An 18,935-nucleotide genomic window follows, 5' to 3' on the forward strand; every position below is an offset into this window, starting at 1 on the left:
CAGTATGTTAACAATTCTTCAATACTGGCCAAAATGCTACATCTTCTTATTGTGCCCGGTATGGTAACAATCTTTAATACTGGCCAAAATGCTACATATTCTTATTGTGTCCAGTATGGTAACAATCTTTAATTCTGGCCAAAATGCTTCATCTTCTTATTGTGCCCGGTATGGTAACAATCTTTAATACTGGCCAAAAATGCTACATCTTCTTATTGTGTCCAGTATGTTAACAATTCTTCAATACTGGCCAAAATGCTACATATTCTTATTGTGCCCGGTATGTTAACGATCTTTAATACTGGCCAAAATGCTACATCTTCTTATTGTGCCTGGTATGGTAACAATCTTTAATACTGGCCAAAATGCTACATATTCTTATTGTGCCCAGTATGGTAACAATCTTTAATACTGGCCAAAATGCTACATCTTCTTATTGTGCCCAGTATGTTAACAATCTTTAATACTGGCCAAAATGCTACATCTTCTTATTGTGCCCAGTATGGTAACAATCTTTAATTCTGGCCAAAATGCTACATCTTCTTATTGTGCCCAGTATGTTAACAATCTTTAATACTGGCCAAAATGCTACATCTTCTGTATGTTAACAATCTTTAATACTGGCCAAAATGCTACATCTTCTTATTGTGCCCAGTATGTTAACAATCTTTAATACTGGCCAAAATGCTACATCTTCTTATTGTGTCCAGTATGGTAACAATCTTTAATACTGGCCAAAATGCTACATATTCTTATTGTGCCCAGTATGTTAACAATCTTTAATACTGGCCAAAATGCTACATCTTCTTATTGTGTCCAGTATGGTAACAATCTTTAATTCTGGCCAAAATGCTTCATCTTCTTATTGTGCCCGGTATGTTAACAATCTTTAATACTGACCAAAATGCTACATCTTCTTATTGTGCCCAGTATGTTAACAATCTTTAATTCTGGCCAAAATGCTACATCTTCTTATTGTGCCCGGTATGGTAACAATCTTTAATACTGGCCAAAATGCTACATATTCTTATTGTGCCCAGTATGTTAACAATCTTTAATACTGGCCAAAATGCTACATCTTCTTATTGTGCCCGGTATGGTAACAGTCTTTAATACTTGCCAAAATGCTACATCTTCTTATTGTGCCCGGTATGGTAACAATCTTTAATACTGGCCAAAATGCTACATATTCTTATTGTGCCCAGCATGTTAACAATCTTTAATACTGGCCAAAATGCTACATATTCTTATTGTGCCCAGTATGTTAACAATCTTTAATACAGGCCAAAATACTACATCTTCTTATTGTGCCCAGTATGTTAACAATCTTTAATACTGGCCAAAATGCTACATCTTCTTATTGTGTCCAGTATGGTAACAATCTTTAATACTGGCCAAAATGCTACATCTTCTTATTGTGTCCAGTATGGTAACAATCTTTAATTCTGGCCAAAATGCTTCATCTTCTTATTGTGCCCGGTATGTTAACAATCTTTAATACTGGCCAAAATGCTACATCTTCTTATTGTGCCCAGTATGTTAACAATCTTTAATACTGGCCAAAATGCTACATCTTCTTATTGTGCCCAGTATGGTAACAATCTTTAATACTGGCCAAAATGCTACATCTTCTTAGTTGTTTTTGGAGGTTGCAAAGTGGCCACAGAGGTACATGGAACTGTTTGACCTTTGAAAACAATCTGCATTATGTAATACATCACAAAGAACAATAAAAGAAAAACAGGAAGACATTACAAGAGGTAAAAGAAAAAATTCCATATATAACTCTGTAATCATTATATCTAACGTATTTGAGGGCACTTTGCATTCTGACGAAAAGTTTTGGTAAAGTAAATGTAAATGTAAATTTAACTTTCTGTACATCAGCCCTATATAACTTTGGGCAACTAGAAAGGGGCCATTGGTTATATTATTTAACAAAAAATTGTCCTGTTATCGTAAAAGGTAGTTTGGACTACTTTATTCAATCATAGGCCTGACCAGGAGATCATAAGTGATAAAGAGTAAGAAGCTTAGTTTACCTTAAAGGAACAATGTGCCCTCACAAAGTAGAGTCTACCTATTTAAGGCAACTAGCCAGTACTTATTTTACTAGCCAGTTCTCAGTGTGGGACAGAAGGCCTACTTATATGACCTAGAGAATGATGGACAATCTATGAGTCAGCCAAAATGGATCATTACTTGCACTGATGAGTTAAGCACTGGAATAGATCAGATACATGGAGTCAGTCTGATGGCATGCAATACACCTGCTATATTATCACAGGCAGAGAACCACATGTTCGACACCCTGCTAGATGTTTAATAAATGTGCACAGAGGTCATTCAAGGTTTTCCATACTAAGGAACTGTTAACAGGAAAGCGACCTCAATGAATAAAGTTTAAGGACAGAAACTAAGGACATAATTACCCATCTCTATGCGTATGTAGTGCAGTCTAATACAGACTTAGGAAAAACTTGGGCAGCCAAAATGTTTTAAGTTGTAAAGAAACTTCAAGGCATTTTTTTAGGGACTGGTTATGAACCATCTGAAGGAAGCATCTTTCCAGACAGACTCTGGAAAATTCCAGAGCAAATACAAGAGATAAAAGGATATTGTATTGTACTCAATAAATATACTGAACATGAAACAATGACCAGACTTTTATTAACTTAACTGCAGTGCAAGGAATATTTAAAAGAAAGCACTTTTCACTTATCTTCATCCGACAATAGCCCATATCACTGCTGTGGGCTTATGCTTCAGTTTTCAAAGAATGACCACTTACTTTCTCGCCAGAAACAGAAGCACCATTCTGCTGTAGAGACCTTGCCATCCCTGTAGGTATCACAAGAGTTGAAGAACGGCCTCACACAAATTTCATACTTATCCAAGTTTATGGCTGCCAACTCAGGCTTGTCAAGGAAGAGGTCAGCATTTGTGTCCAGTTTGGTAAACATCCAGCCAATGGAATCTTTGCAACCAGCAACTGCACTCTTATCTAGCACTGTAAAGAGGAATGAATAAACAGGTAAGAGATGTTACATTTGCTCTGAGAACAAGAGGAGTAACTCATTCTGTTTATTACATACATGTTTATAACACAATGAATTTATCACACAATGAACTATTAGAACTGCATGTATCTTTTATACTGGATGTTGGACAGCCAAGTAAATGCAGACAGTAAACGGACTTTACATTTTGAGAAAGCATTTTTCAGAAAGAAATGTATGTTTTTTATAACAATGCACCATCTCTAGGGGCTTTAGATCATTGAGAGAGCTATGCCCCCTTATAGTCCTATTAAGTAATATAGCCAACTCCACCATCATTGCACCTTAGATGACCCCCCCCATTTGATTCATTTTCCACTGATGACTGATTTGCTGTGCTTCATACATCACTGCACTGGTGCTGGTTCGTTGGCAAAGCCATTGTCTATGGGATCCATACTGGAACATGTAGTGTCTGCATGAAAGAGGCTCTCTAGTCACAAAATGATTCCACAATTCATCTAGCCAAGCCAGACAGAGGATGACACTCTGCTGGTTAATATTTAGAGGAAGCTGTAATATTAGCAAACTCCCTAGTGTGACTCAGATATCAGTTAATAGTTTAACTTCATTTCACTTAACCCTGCCTGATGGCATTTTTGAAAATGTCATCATACTGCTCACTGTGGCCTTCAGAACTATTACAGACAGTTCCCTTCAACACAAAAATGTGATTGTGCATGATACTGAGAGGGCACAGTATTCATTCTTTTCCTTGTATGTAATAAAACTGTCACCTGACCGATTACACTTCATCACGAATGACATATTTCCATGTCTATTGAATATCAGTCCTAATCTAGACAAAGCTGGCATACACTATAAACTGTTCTCACCCTTACTGAGTTTGCTCTTGATATTCAGAACGACATCCACTGAAATAGCTGATGCACATCTAACATGATTCTTACTAGTGACCACAAAAGGTCAGAGCAGATGGTGGTATGAATCTAACTGCGCTTGGAGGTAAGTATGTACTGAAAAGTGTTAAAGAAGAACCGATCTAAGAGACAGTAGACAAAGTCCTCATAAATTAAAATGCCAGGCATAAAATTAGGCATGGAATTTACCATCAGTCTATAACATCAGTGTATCAAGATAACTCAGATAGGACAAAATCTAAAAAATCTGTTCTCATGCCTATTGTGTGAATTATAACTTATTTAAAGAGAGAGGTTTACAGTTCATCTTCTCAGAAAGACTAAAATTAAGTGCACAGCTGTTATACCTTTTTGTAACTACTGCTGGAAACCAATAGCATAATAAATATATTCCAGGACTGAGTGACTCTGTGATGCACATAATCTAACAGACAATTTGCAGCATAAATAGAACTATGAACCATGAACTATATTGTGCTACATGTCGGCATTAATGATTTGAAACACAGCGCAATGAAAGAAATGTTCCTTATCTCTGTTGCAATGCCTGCTCTTTTAATGACATAGTGGGAGACTAGTGTTAAAACTAATAATCTAGAATTACTTTGGAAATAAAAGATATACATTTTTACCATGTGAATTGATCTACGAGGAGACTTTCCCTCATGGAACCTATGGTTGGAGTTATTGTTTTCACCAATCACGATCTGACATTTTTCTCAGAGGATCTTGTACTCATGGGCATACACATTTAGTGCCATTGGTAACTATGGTATTGTGCATTGACTAAACATGCATGCTTTGTCCCTAAGCCCACCAGATTTCCCCAACCACTGGCAAATACACTACACAAAATAAAAAATAACACAAGCCTGACATGTGCACTCCTAACAAGTAACGTACAAGTATATACTTTCTTGACATATAGGGAACTCCTTCAATTGAGGCTGGATGGAGGGGCTACTGAAGAACAAGGGGATAGGATAGAGGAAGGGTATTTATGACCTATCAAGGAGGGTTTCCTTGATACATGCATTATGTGTTTTGAGCATGGGTGCCGGAACCATAGAACCAGGGGGAGCGGGAGCCCCCCCCCCACTTTTACAGCTGCAAGACCTGTCAGGAAAAATTAATGAAGTGGAGTTTTCACGCCAATGTGGATTCGCATGTGGAAGTTAAACTAACTAAACTAGCTGTTTTTGTTCTCTTATTGCTCTGTCTTACAGAAGTTCTGCTGCCGCTGTTCCGTTGGTGCTGCCAGAGCCAGAGTCATGCCAGTAAGGAGAGATTTGTTCTTTTATTTGCAGGAGTTATGCTGTTGCCGTGTGTGTGTGTGTGTGTGTGTGTGTGTGTGTGTGTGTGTGTGTGTGTGTGTGTGTGTGTGTGTGTGTGTGTGTCTAAAATGCCCCAATTAGGTATACCTAGTGGTTAGTGTTACTCAGGCTCAAACAAAAGCCTGAATTCTCTACCCATACCACCACTTGTGATTCAGGGAGTTGAGTCCATAGCTCTCCACTGTCCAGATTTTCACAGAATATTTGCCTCATACGTTTGGTCTGTTCCTCTTAAAATTTGTGTTTTTCTGGCAAATTAGTGAGAACTGAATTCACTAAATAATGATAGCTCTTTAAGTTTCAGTCTTCCTATCTTTCAGGAAACACATGGTAACACAAAATACTTTATTTTTGCAACTTTCTAAGATTATCCAAGCAATATTTAAAATGTGTCCCTGGTTTTGGGCCTTTGCCCCCCCCCAATAAAGTTTGGCTTTTTCCAGATTTCTGGTGCTGTGAAGTTGAAATATTTAGTTGATCGTCAAGTGGATTTTACAAGGAGCTGACAGCGTCAGGAGAAGAGAAGTTTAGTGCTATTTATACTAAGCTGTTTGCATTATTAGTAGCACAGGAGGTAGAATACTTGTTTTTGATTCAGAAGGCTGTGGGTACTACTCCCACAGTATGCAGATGGATTGCTGATACTGTGGATGCTGCAGTCCTATGAATGTCCTCCTTTGGAGGAGTTACTTAGTAACTATGAACCCGTTATCAGTTTGCCATCCATTCCCCATTGCAAAATTACTAGCTTATCATTTTTTAATGTAGCATAGGCAATTTATTCTTCAAGGGCAACAGGCCCTTTATCTGTAGATGAAACAATGAAATATAAAGTTGTTTGCTAGCAGCAACCTCTTCATTAGTTAAAGATCCCTTTAATGCAGAATTATTTACATGACTTAATTCTGCAGAGATTTTGCATATTTACCGATATTGGTGGATTGTAATGACAGAAGTTTGAGTGAACTTTTATGGTTGAAATTTTCTGAAATTGGTAGTTTTTTCTTGTTTGATTCATACATTTTGTTTCATTGCTTACTAGAAGACTGTTCCAAACTACACATTTAAAACACATTCTAACAAGTGGTGCTGTATTATATAAAGAATATAATTTAATACAATCAGGTTAATACAATCAGGAAGGTGAATCAAAGAACGTGTACATGTATGCTTGCTCATAGGATGCAGGAGATCAAAATAGGGGAAGACACCAGTCACCAATGAAGTCCCCCAGGGTTCAGTGCTGAGACTTTTTTTGTTTGGCATATACATCTCAAAAGTAAAAGGAAATACCAAAGGGCTTTGGCTGACTAAGTCTGAGATGACTGCAAGCTAGGAGCAGCTATTGAATCCCCAAATGACTTAATTATCATGCAGGAAGGTTTGTCCCAAACAATAACTGGTGCCAGCATCATGAATTGAAACTAAACTACAAGAAATACATTATCGTATCGTTTAGAAGTCATCTACTCCAGGGAACTGCCAAATTGACAATGCCCCCTAAGAACTGACCCAGTTTTGGCATTTGGGAGCCCGTGTGTACAGTGACTTAACTTTTGACCAACATGTGCCCAGAGTTATAAAAAAGTCTTTCTATATTGCACAGCTTATAAACAAATTGATTGTGACTAGATCTAGAGATGTTATTGTCCCCCTTTACAAAGCCCTCATTAGGTCAATCATTTTGTATAATGCCCACTCTGGCATGTATCTGTCCAGACACATGCAACAATTGGAATACCTACATAGATAACTTACTAAAAGGATACAAGTCCTAAACAATAGGTCTTGCATGGACCACCCCAAAGATTTATCACTATATTCAGTATTCTACAGAGTGCTTAGAGGTGATGTGTCTGGCATACAAGGCATCCTCCGACCTAATACAGACGGACCTACTGAACATCAGCAAGTCAAATGGCATCAGAAATACTCAGTCCAGGTATCTAAACTAAATGTTGTAGAAAGATGGATTATATCACAGAGGCTACCACTGTTCCAGAACAGACTATCCATTCAAGTAAAACAAAGCTCATTCCTGTCCATATTTAAATGCAACTTGGATCTAAGGGTGGGTAATGGAAAATGCACTTCAGGATCGCCCGTCATGCCACTAATGGATAGAGGCAGTTCCTAAATGCTGCATTCCTTACATGGGTTCCTTGAAATTATCTATAGTATGATCACATTTATGCTCATTAGGCTAATATACAATTAACAGCCATGGGATAGGTAAGACCAATCAGAAAATGTTAATTCAAGCACCAAAAGGGAAATTGTCTCAGCTTAAAATGTCCTCCAAGTGAACCTATGTTGTGGTAGTAAATAGTTTTAAAAAATTGCCCTTTTTAGATCACTAAATGCCCCTGTCACCCTCTGCCCCCCCATCTTCAACAGCTTCCAGCGCTTCTGGTTTTGAGAGTAAAGATGATGTCCAGAGTTACACAGGCAGTGCTGTATAGCATCAAAACCATAGTGCAGATCAGTTTAAGTTTGGAATGAATTAGACGTGGAGGATAGTACTGTCATCTACATATTTTATCAACATGGATATACTACAGTGATCTGACATCTTATCTACAAATAGTGCTGTAATGGAGACCTGGTTTAAAGCAGCAGAAAGCACCCCTGCGCTACCAGGCTATAACTCATTCCACATCTTTTGGCCCCAGAACATGGACCGAAGCTCCAAAGGCAGTGGTGTCTCCATATTCATAAAGGATATGTGCGCCTCCAGACTAGTAGCCTAGCATAATGCACCTGAGATACTCCAGGTACAACTAACAGTGGGTAAGACAGCGATTCAGGTCATAGCCTGCTATAGGTCCCCGACCATATCCCAAGACTCTCACGCCACATTCCTAAGCACCCTGGAAACTATTAAGATCCAAGCCAAAACTCTCATACTAGGTGACTTCAACTACCCCTCCATCATCTGGAAAAACTACTCCTGCACCAATGTACTGGCCCAACGCTTCTTGGAATTCATCAGTTCCAATGCCCTGAACCAGCTCCTTCTTACCCCCACTAGAGGAAGCAACATCCTTGACCTGGTTATTACTAACATGGGCAACTGTTGCTCTACACAAATAGTCAATTCCTCCCTGGTTAGATCCAACCACAAACTAATCACCATGGAAATCCACATCTCACCCACACCCCCACACCCCCCACAAAGGTATCCACCATGAAAAACTTCTCCAAAGCTGACTTTGGACTCCTAAAAACAGAGGTAGCTAACTTCAAGGCACCCATGCCAATGGAAAATAGATGCATGACTGCCAAATCATACACCAATGCACTGTACAAACACGTACACAAATCCAAGGAACTAGCCTTACCCAATAAAACCAAGATGCTCTCCTCCAAAAAAAGGAAGCCAGTCTGGTGGTCCCCTGCCATTAATAAACTCTACAACAGAAGGGAGAAACTGTTGCAGAAAAAGGTGAAGTCCCAAGACTGGCAAAATTCCCTTATTAGCCTCAACAAAAAGTTGAGATCCCTCATCAAAACCTCCAAAGCCAGCTATGAAGGCAGAATTGTGGCAGACACTAAAAACAACCACAAAGCCTTCTATAGTTATATGAAGGATCTCCATGGCAATATCCAAATTTTCTCTGAGTTACTGCACAATGGTACCACCTATACTGAGCCAACAGATATTGCCAACATACTGGCCGACAGATTCAGTACTAACTTTACCCCTCTCTCCACCCCTAAAGGACCAATCTCAATACCGGAAGAATGCCAGGCACCCAACATTACTGCAGCACAGGTTAAAGCTGCATTGTCGAAGGCCAATAATACAGCTTCCATGGGACCCAACAATATCCCTGGCTGTGTTCTCCATGAATTAGAAAGTGAACTGGCACCACAGCTGTGTGCTCTGTTCACTCACAGCCTCACCTCAGGCTTTATCCCTACTGAATGGCACACTGCTACATTCATCTCTCTCCATAAAGGAGGCACGACTACAGACCCTGGAAATTATCGCCCCATTAGCCTGATGAGTCTGATATGTAAGACTATGGAGCGCATCATCGTGGACCTAATTAACAAGGATGTAGGGAATCTCCAAACTCTAGATCCCACACAATTTGGTTTTGTGAAATGTAGATCATGCCTGCTCAACCTGGATGACTTATTTGAGTCAGTCACCAGAGCGGTGGATGAAGGTAAGGCAGTTCGTACAGCCTACCTTGATCTGGCAAAGGCCTTTGATACCATTCCTCACTTAGGAATTATTGATAAACTCAGAAAACTAGGCATCAACCCCTATATAATTAGGTGGGTTGTAAATTGGCTCACAGATAGAACCCACAGTGTGAAAGTAGCAGACTCCAAGTCAGACTGCCGACCAGTCATGAGTGGAGTCCCACAGGGATCAGTCCTGGGTCCTATCCTGTTTGGCATCTACTTCTTAGAAGTCCAGGCCAACATGAAGGGACTCTGTCTGAACAAATTCACAGACGACTGCAAGCTGGTCCCCAAGTGATGCAGACATCCTACAGAAAGGCCTCACTGAGACCGATGACTGGTGTTGAAACCATGGCCTTAAGCTTAATGCCAAAAAATGCATTATTATCCCCTTTGGGAAAAACTCAGTTCCCACTAATTACTACATCAATGGGAGCCCACTGAACACTGAAGGTGTTATAAGAGATCTGGCGACACAGGTTGACAGCAACCTCTCCTTCGACCACCACATTGCCACTGTGATCAGAAAGTCCCTCTATCCTTTTATGTGGCACATTTCATTACCAACGGTTTTGCATCCATGAAGAAAGAGGTCATCGTTTCTCTCTACTCTTCCCTCATTAGACCAGTCATAGAGTATAATGCCCCATTTGGCATGTACCTTACTAGACACCTGGAACAGTTGGAAAGGCCACAAAAGTACTTCATGAAGAGGATCCCAGGCTTTAAACACATGTCCTACAAGGACAGACTCAAAAAACTAAAGCTATTCTCTGTCTCATATCAGCTACTAAGAAGTGATCTCTGCTTGACTTACAAAGCCATGTCTAACCCAGCTCTGTTAGAAATGCTACTCTAAAGAAATCCCAATCCCTCCACACCACATGCTCCAGAGACCTCAACCTCATTACCACAATCAACAGAACATGATGGAGGGAAGGTTCATAATCCAGAGACTACCCATTCTCTGGAATAGACTTCCCATACATGTCAAGCAGAGCACCTCACTGGCCCTCTTCAAGCGAAATCTTGATGAGTGGAGGGGAAATAGACAGTTCACCCCGGGGATCACTCCAGTGGCTCTACTTGATAGAGGCACTGGGAACTAATGATGGGTGGCACAATGCCAGGGGACTTCAATGGGCTAGGCTTGTAAAGGCCCCAGGGCCATTAGCCTAGTACACACCTATGAACCTAATATGGTTGAAAAGAGGTTGCCAAACATAGAGTCCTGTGGAACATGATGGAGGAATGATATGTGTGTGTGCCTGTGTGTGTGTGTGTGTGTGTGTGTGTGTGTGGGGGGGGGCATGCAGAAGGATGTGAAATGTTCAGTTGGACAGGCTGATTTTGCTAGAAAAACTACTTTCTAAGCTTTACTGTCCATTTAGAAACCAGAGGAATTTTACAGCAGTGACGAATAATAACAGTTGTATTTCCCTTATATGAGGCCAGGTTTAGACAGGAACTAACTAATTATGGGCTTGTTATTGTCATTTCTGTCCCCAGGAATGTTACAAAAAAGATTCTGAGGAGCAGACTGATGAAGATGCTAAATGCCATTTCTCTGAGTTCACACAACAGATGTCATATCAGTTCCATTACACCCAATTTTGTAAGCTGATCTGCACAAAGATGGACAAGGAGAACTGCAGTTATACCAAAAATGTTTTTGACACCATTATTCACAGAAGGTTGAAAGAGAAATAAAGGGTACTGGATTAAATTTATAAATTAACTATTTATTTATTTACATTTGATAACAGGGTAGTGTCCAACTGGGCAAGTAGCCTGTTTTCAGCGAAGACCCAGGGAGAAAAGCTCCCAAGTGAAGTTACAATAGTAAAGAGTAATAAAAACATGATACAGTAAGTAAGGTAACAAAATGTTAAACATAATACATAGTACAACAGAGGCTAGATAAGAAGAAAAGTCAGAATATACACATAATTGCAATAGAAAATAAAAAATTAACATTTAAATCAACATCTCAAGTCATAGTTATTATTTTTTTTTAATGAAAAATATACGTCTGATAAAAGAGTAGTATTGGTAAGAGCAAAAGTGAGTGGAGGGTAAGAGGAGACAGAAGAGAGTGTAGAAATAAGGTTAGCCAGAGGAAGTGCAGGAGCATAACCAGTGATTTGAGAAATATTCTCTTAGAAGCTGTTTGAAGTTGTGACTATCAGGAATGGATAGAAGGTGCTGTGGAAGAGAATTCCAAGATTTGGCTATGGTGTGGCTGTATAATGAATCACCATGAAAGTTATGGGTTTTGATAACTTTGGGCAAGATTTTATCTGCTGACCTGAGTGAGGTGAGATTAGTATAGGGTTGAGCAAGGTCAGATAGGACTGGGCAGTAGTCTGGTTTATGGATAACAGAGTGGGATATTATTAGCTGGTTGAGGGCGAGCAAGTTAGGGAGTTTAATCCAGTTTAGTTGTTGTAGAGCAATGCAATGATGAAATCTATGGGGGACATTAGTGGCATGTTTAACTATTTTATTATAACAAGATTTGAGGTTATTCAAGTCTGATTTATGAAGGTTTGTGAAAACTTGTGAACAGTAGAGAAGGGTGGATAGGAGGCGAGTCCTAGCTGTAGCTATTCTGGCATTTTTAGTTAGATATGGTTTAGCCTTATACAGACCACCAAGTTTTATATGGACTTTTTTGATTGTTAATGCAATATGTCTGTCAAATTTTAGCCTGCTGTCTAGAGTCACACCGAGGAGTTTTGTTTGCTCTACGGGTTCAATTATTGTGCCACTGGAGGTGAAGATAGAGAGATGTGTTTGTTTGCTTTTTCTGGAGGAACTGGAAAATACCATAAGTTTGGTTTTGTTAAGGTTCAAAATGAGTTGGTGTTCTGGTATTTTTCAATGCTATGAAGGGTAGTCTAAGTTTTTTCTTGGAGTTCATTTAAGGTGGGGCAGAGCAGATAAGGGAAGCATCATCTGCATATTAAATGATGGAGGCAGATTTACCTGCAGAATAAAGATCATTAGTAAAAATAATGAAGAGTAGTGGGCCCAGGATAGAGCCTTGTGGGACGCCAACAATAATGGGTAGAAAGGGTGAAAGTTTATTATCCCATAAGGTGCCTTGTTTACACTTGGAGAGATAACTATAAAACCAGCATAAGGTCTCATAAATGATAAGGTAGAGAGGAACTGTCCATCTCTAAAAAAGAAATGCAGTAGTTGAAGTGAGTTCTCTGGAAATGAACAATTAAGTGCTCAGATGCCACAAGGTTCAGTAACGTGAATAGTCCTGTTGAGTACACTTGTGTCAGATAATACAGTGGTGTTATGCATTAAAATCAACTTGTTTACTGATAACATCACAAATATTGCAATAGTCACATATGAGATGAATGGTCTGACCTGGTACAGTCTGCATGATGGAAATAGAAGACATTTGGGATTTAGTGCACAGACTTGGTCAAGATGATAGCATTGAGGTTGGCTGCCTACCCTTGCATGTTCTTCATGTACTGCTATTTTTGTGTTTGCCTGCTCAACTCATATTAGTAGTTTATGACTTGAAATGTTTTAGGGCCATAGTTTCATAGGTACATACTAGGCTGATGACCACCGGGGTCTTTATAAGCCTATCCACACAATCCAATCCAATTGTGTCCCCATGTAACATGGGCATCTATTTAGAGGGGTATGTTAGGACGTTGCTAAAGGTTTAGTGGAGAGGGGTATGTTAGTTAGGGAATATTTACTGCTGGCCTCTGCCTATCATTGTCATGGGGGCCAGATTGGGGTGAATTTTCAATTTCCCATCCAATGGTCAAGGTTTCATTTTTTAAATGGGTCAGGGATGGACTCTGCTTCACATGGATGAGGAGCCTATTCCAGAGTGTGGGGATCCTTTGATACACACATCTGTCTTACTAGTGTGTCTGATTTATGTCAAAAACAAAGTTTAAATCCTTGGATCCAATGATTCTGATGCTGTTCATTTTGCAGATGTGGTCCATCAGGGCTCTATCTGATGATGCCTTATATGCCAGGAATACATTGCCTCTCAGTGACATGTATGAGACTATGTATAGAGACAGGGCTTTAAGGTGATCTGTATAGGACAATCTATTAATTCCCTGTATTCTCTTGGTGAGGAACCTTTGTGGGCAATCCATCACTTGCATATGGCTAGGCAGGTACATGCCGAAGAGGGCATTGTACTGAATGACAGGTCTGATAAGGGCTAAGTGGTACTATAGTTTCCTTGGATCTGGATGTTGTACCCTTACGTATAAGTTGGGTGACATAGAATGATTTTCTTATTACCCTGGATATGTGTTGGCCAATGGCCAGATTACTGTATATATGTATTTTCTCCATTTCCCTAACTACTGGGTCAACTTTTAGGGGTGTCTTATTGATGGAGTAATTAATCTGGATGGACTTTTTCCAAAAGGCACTATAATATACTTATTGGCATTTAGTTTTAATCTGTGGCTTTGGCATCAGCCATTTGTCTATTGGACCCCCTAGCAACATGTTAGTGTCATGGGGAGAATCTATGATAGCTTCCAATTTGCAGTCATCTGCAGACTTGGTGAGCCAGAAGCCCTTTTCATTCTCCTTGACCTCCGAGAAGTAGATGTCAAACAGGAGCGGGCTCAGTACCGAATCCTGAGGTAGTCTACTGGTGACTAGTCTCTTAGTGGAGGTGGTCTCACCAGTCCTGACTTCCTGAGTTCTATCTGTGAGCTAGTTGGCAATCCAGAAAGTTAGTAGGGATTTAGCCTAATTCAATGAGTTTGTCAGGACACACTGTTTTCCCTCAAAGAAGTCTACCAGATAAAGTGGTAGGACCTTCCTTTGATAAAACCAGACTGGGTTGGTTCTAGTGTCTGAAGGTTGCCTATGTCTTTGTTGATCATTTCTATGATAATTCATTCCTTGACTCTGCATATTAGACTAGTCAGATGGAGGGGCCTGTAGTTTCTAGGGTTGGTCAATGGTCCACTCTTGTGAATAGAGATAACTTTTGTTTTTGAGGCTGTAGTTGAACAGTGACTCTAGTGGCGCTGATAGATCATGTCTCAAGCTATTTAGAAGGCAACCCAGAACATTGTCGGGGCCCACTGAGGCTGTGTTTTTGGAATTAAAAAGTGCTGCTATGACATGCTTTTTGCTAATTGTTGGGAGTTTATGCTAGTAGGAATTTCATGAAGAGAGGCAAGGAGTGGGGGTTGGGGGTGGAGGTGAAGTTAGAGCTGAACTTGTCAGCCAGCAGATTGGATATGTCTCTCTGCTCAGTGAAGGTGGTACTATTTATCACCAGTTCAGCACACTGCCATGTGTTACCATTAAGTTTTCAGACATAGCTGTAGAAGGCCTTGTTGTTGTCTTTAGCCAGAGAGGCTATCTTGACCTTGTAACTGCCTTGTTACATTTAATTAGTACTCTTAGTTTCCTGTTTAGTTAGTGATCTCTTGTCATTATGAGGGTTGTTCTTCCTGATTTCGGCCATGGCTTTTTTCCTTTTGTTAGGTACAGCACCCTCTATGCAGCCATTTACATGGTTGTACATGGTTTCTATAAACAATTCTGCATAAGTTGCTGTGAACTCATGATTCAGAGCAAGATTTAATTTTAATAAACTGTTGCTTCGTGGAATGTAGTTTGCTTTAGAAAAGTTACTGACTGTTACAGGTTTTCCTGGATTTTTCAGGCTGATTTTTAGTTCAAAGGAGATGGCTTTGTGATTGGACTACAGCAGTGAGGATGTGATGCGGGGACATTCTCCCATATTGGTGAGTACAGTATATTTGAACCTCTGTTAGGAGTGTACACTATCTGGTCAAAGGTATTTGCGTTACTAAAGTCCAAGAAGTGTTGTGCTTGCAAGTTGGAGGCAATGTATGTTTCCCAGTCTATAGAGAGGTAGTTGAAGTCTTCCATGAATAAAATATTTGATTGGATGGTGAGTGCCTCCAGCAGATCTAGTATGAGTATGAGATTCTTGGAGCACAGATGATGACCTATAGCTTGCCAGGATATGGTAAGGGACTTGCACGTGGATGAACTCCAGGACATCATCCTATTTAACTGTCACAGAGGTATACTGGTTTTATTGACCTGAATCACTTTTCTTCTGACTTTCCTTATGGGGAACACCAAGGTTTAACTGAGAAATACTGAAACACCTCCATCTCTCTCAATTCAAAACACTGAACCACTGGTGATTCACTAGTATTTATTTGCAAACCACTGGACTTCCTGTACTGCACAAAGTTTGCCTGGAGCTTGCAACAGCAGCTGAGTTTTTCCACTGTTACACTGGAATGATAGCATTTGGTTGAGAAATACTGTCATGCTGGGTTGACTGGATCCTTGCAGCAATAGTTTTAGATTGTCTGCTGTTGTTTCTTTTTACTTCTGGCACTGCATATGTCCAGGGCTTTGTTTTGGCTGCTGCTAACTCAACAGTGTTGGTCATCTGCCGAGAGATTGCTGATTTCTTGAGTACAGAAACAGGAACCATTAGGTGAGGCCTTGTGGTGATATCTATGTTGGTTAATAACAGACAGTAACAATGACTATTTTCTGTGGACTCAGTATGTTTCTGAGCTTGCCTTTAATATAAATAGCAGTTAGAGATTAGGATGGCTACTGGAGGGGATTGCTGTTTTGCTGTGGTAGCTGTCTGTACTATAGGAAGGCAATTGTTGGCACTTTTGTGCACCTTGAGGGACTGAAAAAGCACAGGTCATATTAGGATCGATTACCTGTTGTGGTATCCTGATGCCTAGAACTGTCCATTGGGAGTGTATTTGACCAGGTGGCCAATGAAAGGGAGATTGTTCATAACCAGAGCAGAATCAGTTTGATTTCAGAATATTTGTATGCCTGACTCTCCTTTTAGCAATGTCTTGGAGGATTTCAATTTAAAGTGTGATGCCACTGCAGTTAACACATCTGTGCTTGGACATTTTTTGATTGCTTGAGTCTGCAGGAGTTTGCTGGTAATCAGGAAAGATCCAGACTGATTCTGGGTTTTCCATCATCCTGCCTCTCATTTCTGTAACATTTTGGAGATTTTCGATTTGAAGCCTGATTTTACTGTGATGAACCCTAGCTAAAGGGAAGGCTCACATGGTATTTACCTGATTTTTCCTTCATCATATGAACTTTTTGCTGACAGACTTATCCATTTTTCTCATTGACTGCTATTCTGTTATTCTGCCACTAGCTTGCATTTCAGTGTTCTGGTGTTTATTTTTAGAATAGCTTTATTCTACCTTATTTTAAGTTTTGCACATATTAGCTGTCAGTGTGATGATTTTATGTACCTCTACTGCACTTTCACTAGGTATACTTTCTTCTGGTAGTTTTATTTGTTTTATAGGTTCATAGGTTGGTACTAGGCTATCAGCCCTAGGGCCTATACAAGCCTAGCCATAACAATTCCTTGGATATTTCTTCCCACAATATTTACTTCCCTGGACCCCTGTCTAGCAGGGTGACTGACGTGATCCCCGGGGTGAATTTCCTATCTCCCATCCAATCGTCAAGGTTCCTTTTGAAGAGGGCCAAGGAGGCACTCTGCTTGACATGTATGGGCAGTCCATTCCAGAGTATGGGGAGTTTCTTGGTCAGATACTTATCCCTCCAGCATGTTTTGTTCATTGTGATGACAAGGTTTAGATCTCTGGAGTGTGTGGCTCTGAGGGATTAGAATTTCTTTAAGTGGAGCATGTCCAACAGCTCAGGGTTTGACATGGCCTTGTATGTTAAGCAGAGATCACCTCTGAGTAGACGATATGCCACAGAGTATAGCTGGAGTTCTTTTATACGGTCAGCATAGGGCATCTGCTTTAGGCCTGTGATTCTTTTATTGAGGTACTTCTGCGACCTTTCCAGCTGTTGCAGATGTCTTATGAGGTACATACCAAATGGGGCGTTGTACTCTATAATGGGTCTAATGAGGGATGAGTACAGTGGGATAATGACATCCTTTTTTCTGGATGAAAAGCCCTTAGTGATGAGGTGTGCCACATAGAAGGATTTCCTGACTGTTGTGGTGATGTGGTTATCAAAGGTGAGACCACTCTCCACCTGTGTCCCTAAGTCTCTCATCACACTTTCAGTGTTTAGTGTACTGCCACCTATGTGATAATTCATGGGTACATGTTTTTTCCCAAAGGGGATAACTATACATTTCTTGGCATTAAGCTTGAGCCCATGGCTCTGGCACCAAGCATCTGTTTCTGTAAGGCTCTTTTGTAGAATATCCACATCATTTGGGGATTCAATAATGGCTTCCAGTTTGCAGTCATCTGCACACTTTGTTAGCCAGAGTCCCTTAGTGTTGGCCTGTACTTCAGAGAAGTAGATGCCAAACAAGAGTGGTCCCAGGACTGAACCCTGAGGTACTCCACTTGTCACTTGTCTGCAGCTGGATTTGGAGTTGGCTACTTTTACAGTCTGGGTTCTGTCAGTAAGCCAGTTGGCAACCCATCGAGTGACATAGGGATTTATGCCCAGCTTAGTAAGTTTATCTATGATTCCAGAATGGGGGATGGTGTCGAAGGCCTTGGCGAGGTCCAGATAGGATGTGTGGACCGCCTTACCCTCATCCACAGCTCTGGAGACTGATTCGAAGAAGTTAATCAGGTTCAGGAGACAAGATCGGCCCTTCACGAACCCAAACTAGGTGGGGTCCAGTGTTTGAAGGTTGCCAATGTCTTTGTTTATAAGTTCCATGATAATGCATTCCATGCCCTTGCAGATCAGGCTCGTCAGACTGATGGGATGGTAGCTCCTGGGATCCAAAGTGGATCCCCCTTGTGGAGTGAGATAACTGTAGCTGTGTGCCACTCAGTGGGCATGAAGCCTGAGGTGAGGCTATGATTAAACATGACACTTAGGTGAGGTGCCAGTTCATTTTGTAGTCCATGTAGTACACAGCCTGGGATGTCATCTGGTCCCATGGATGCTGTATTCTTAGCTTTGGAGAGTGTGGTTTCTACTTCTGTGGCCATGATTACCGGAATCTGGCAATTTTTTGGTATTGAGATGAGCCCTTTAGGGGGTGATCTGTCAGGATATTGGCAATCCTTGGGATCAGTATATTTAATGCCATTCTGTTGTAACTCAGAGCATATCTGAGCATTGCCATTTAGATTCTTGACATAACTATAGAATGCCTTGTGGTTGTCTTTGGAATCTTTGGCAATTTTATTTTCGTAACTAGCTTTGGAGGATTTTATGAGGGATCTCAGCTTTGTGCTGAGGCTGGTAAGGGAGCTTTTTGCATCCTGGGATTTGCCTCTTTTCTGCAACAGTTTCTTTCTTCTGTTGTATAGTTTGGTTATGGCAGAGGATCACCAGATTGGCTTCCTTTTTTTGGAGGAGAGCATCTTGGTTCTATTTGGGATGGCATGATTCATGCACGAGTGGATGTGCTCGTACAGTGCCTTAGTGTAGATGTGCTCATA

The 18,935-nt window shown here is 40.5% G+C and overlaps 1 protein-coding gene across 2 annotated transcripts in view; it reads right to left on the reverse strand.

Moving 5' to 3' along the window:
• SPOCK2 (SPARC (osteonectin), cwcv and kazal like domains proteoglycan 2) overlaps nt 1–18,935 on the reverse strand; it is a 1,197,555-nt gene that overhangs the window by 113,715 nt on the left and 1,064,905 nt on the right. For both annotated transcript variants that reach the window (XM_044056622.1, XM_044056621.1), the window contains one exon: nt 2,792–3,010. In XM_044056622.1, coding sequence (XP_043912557.1) covers nt 2,792–3,010 — 219 coding nt within the window. The remainder of the gene's footprint in view (nt 1–2,791; nt 3,011–18,935) is intronic.

This window comes from Protopterus annectens, chromosome 14.part0 (genome assembly GCF_019279795.1).
Source record: "Protopterus annectens isolate FY-2018-M chromosome 14.part0, PAN1.0, whole genome shotgun sequence".
Classification (NCBI taxonomy): Eukaryota; Metazoa; Chordata; order Ceratodontiformes; family Protopteridae; genus Protopterus; species Protopterus annectens.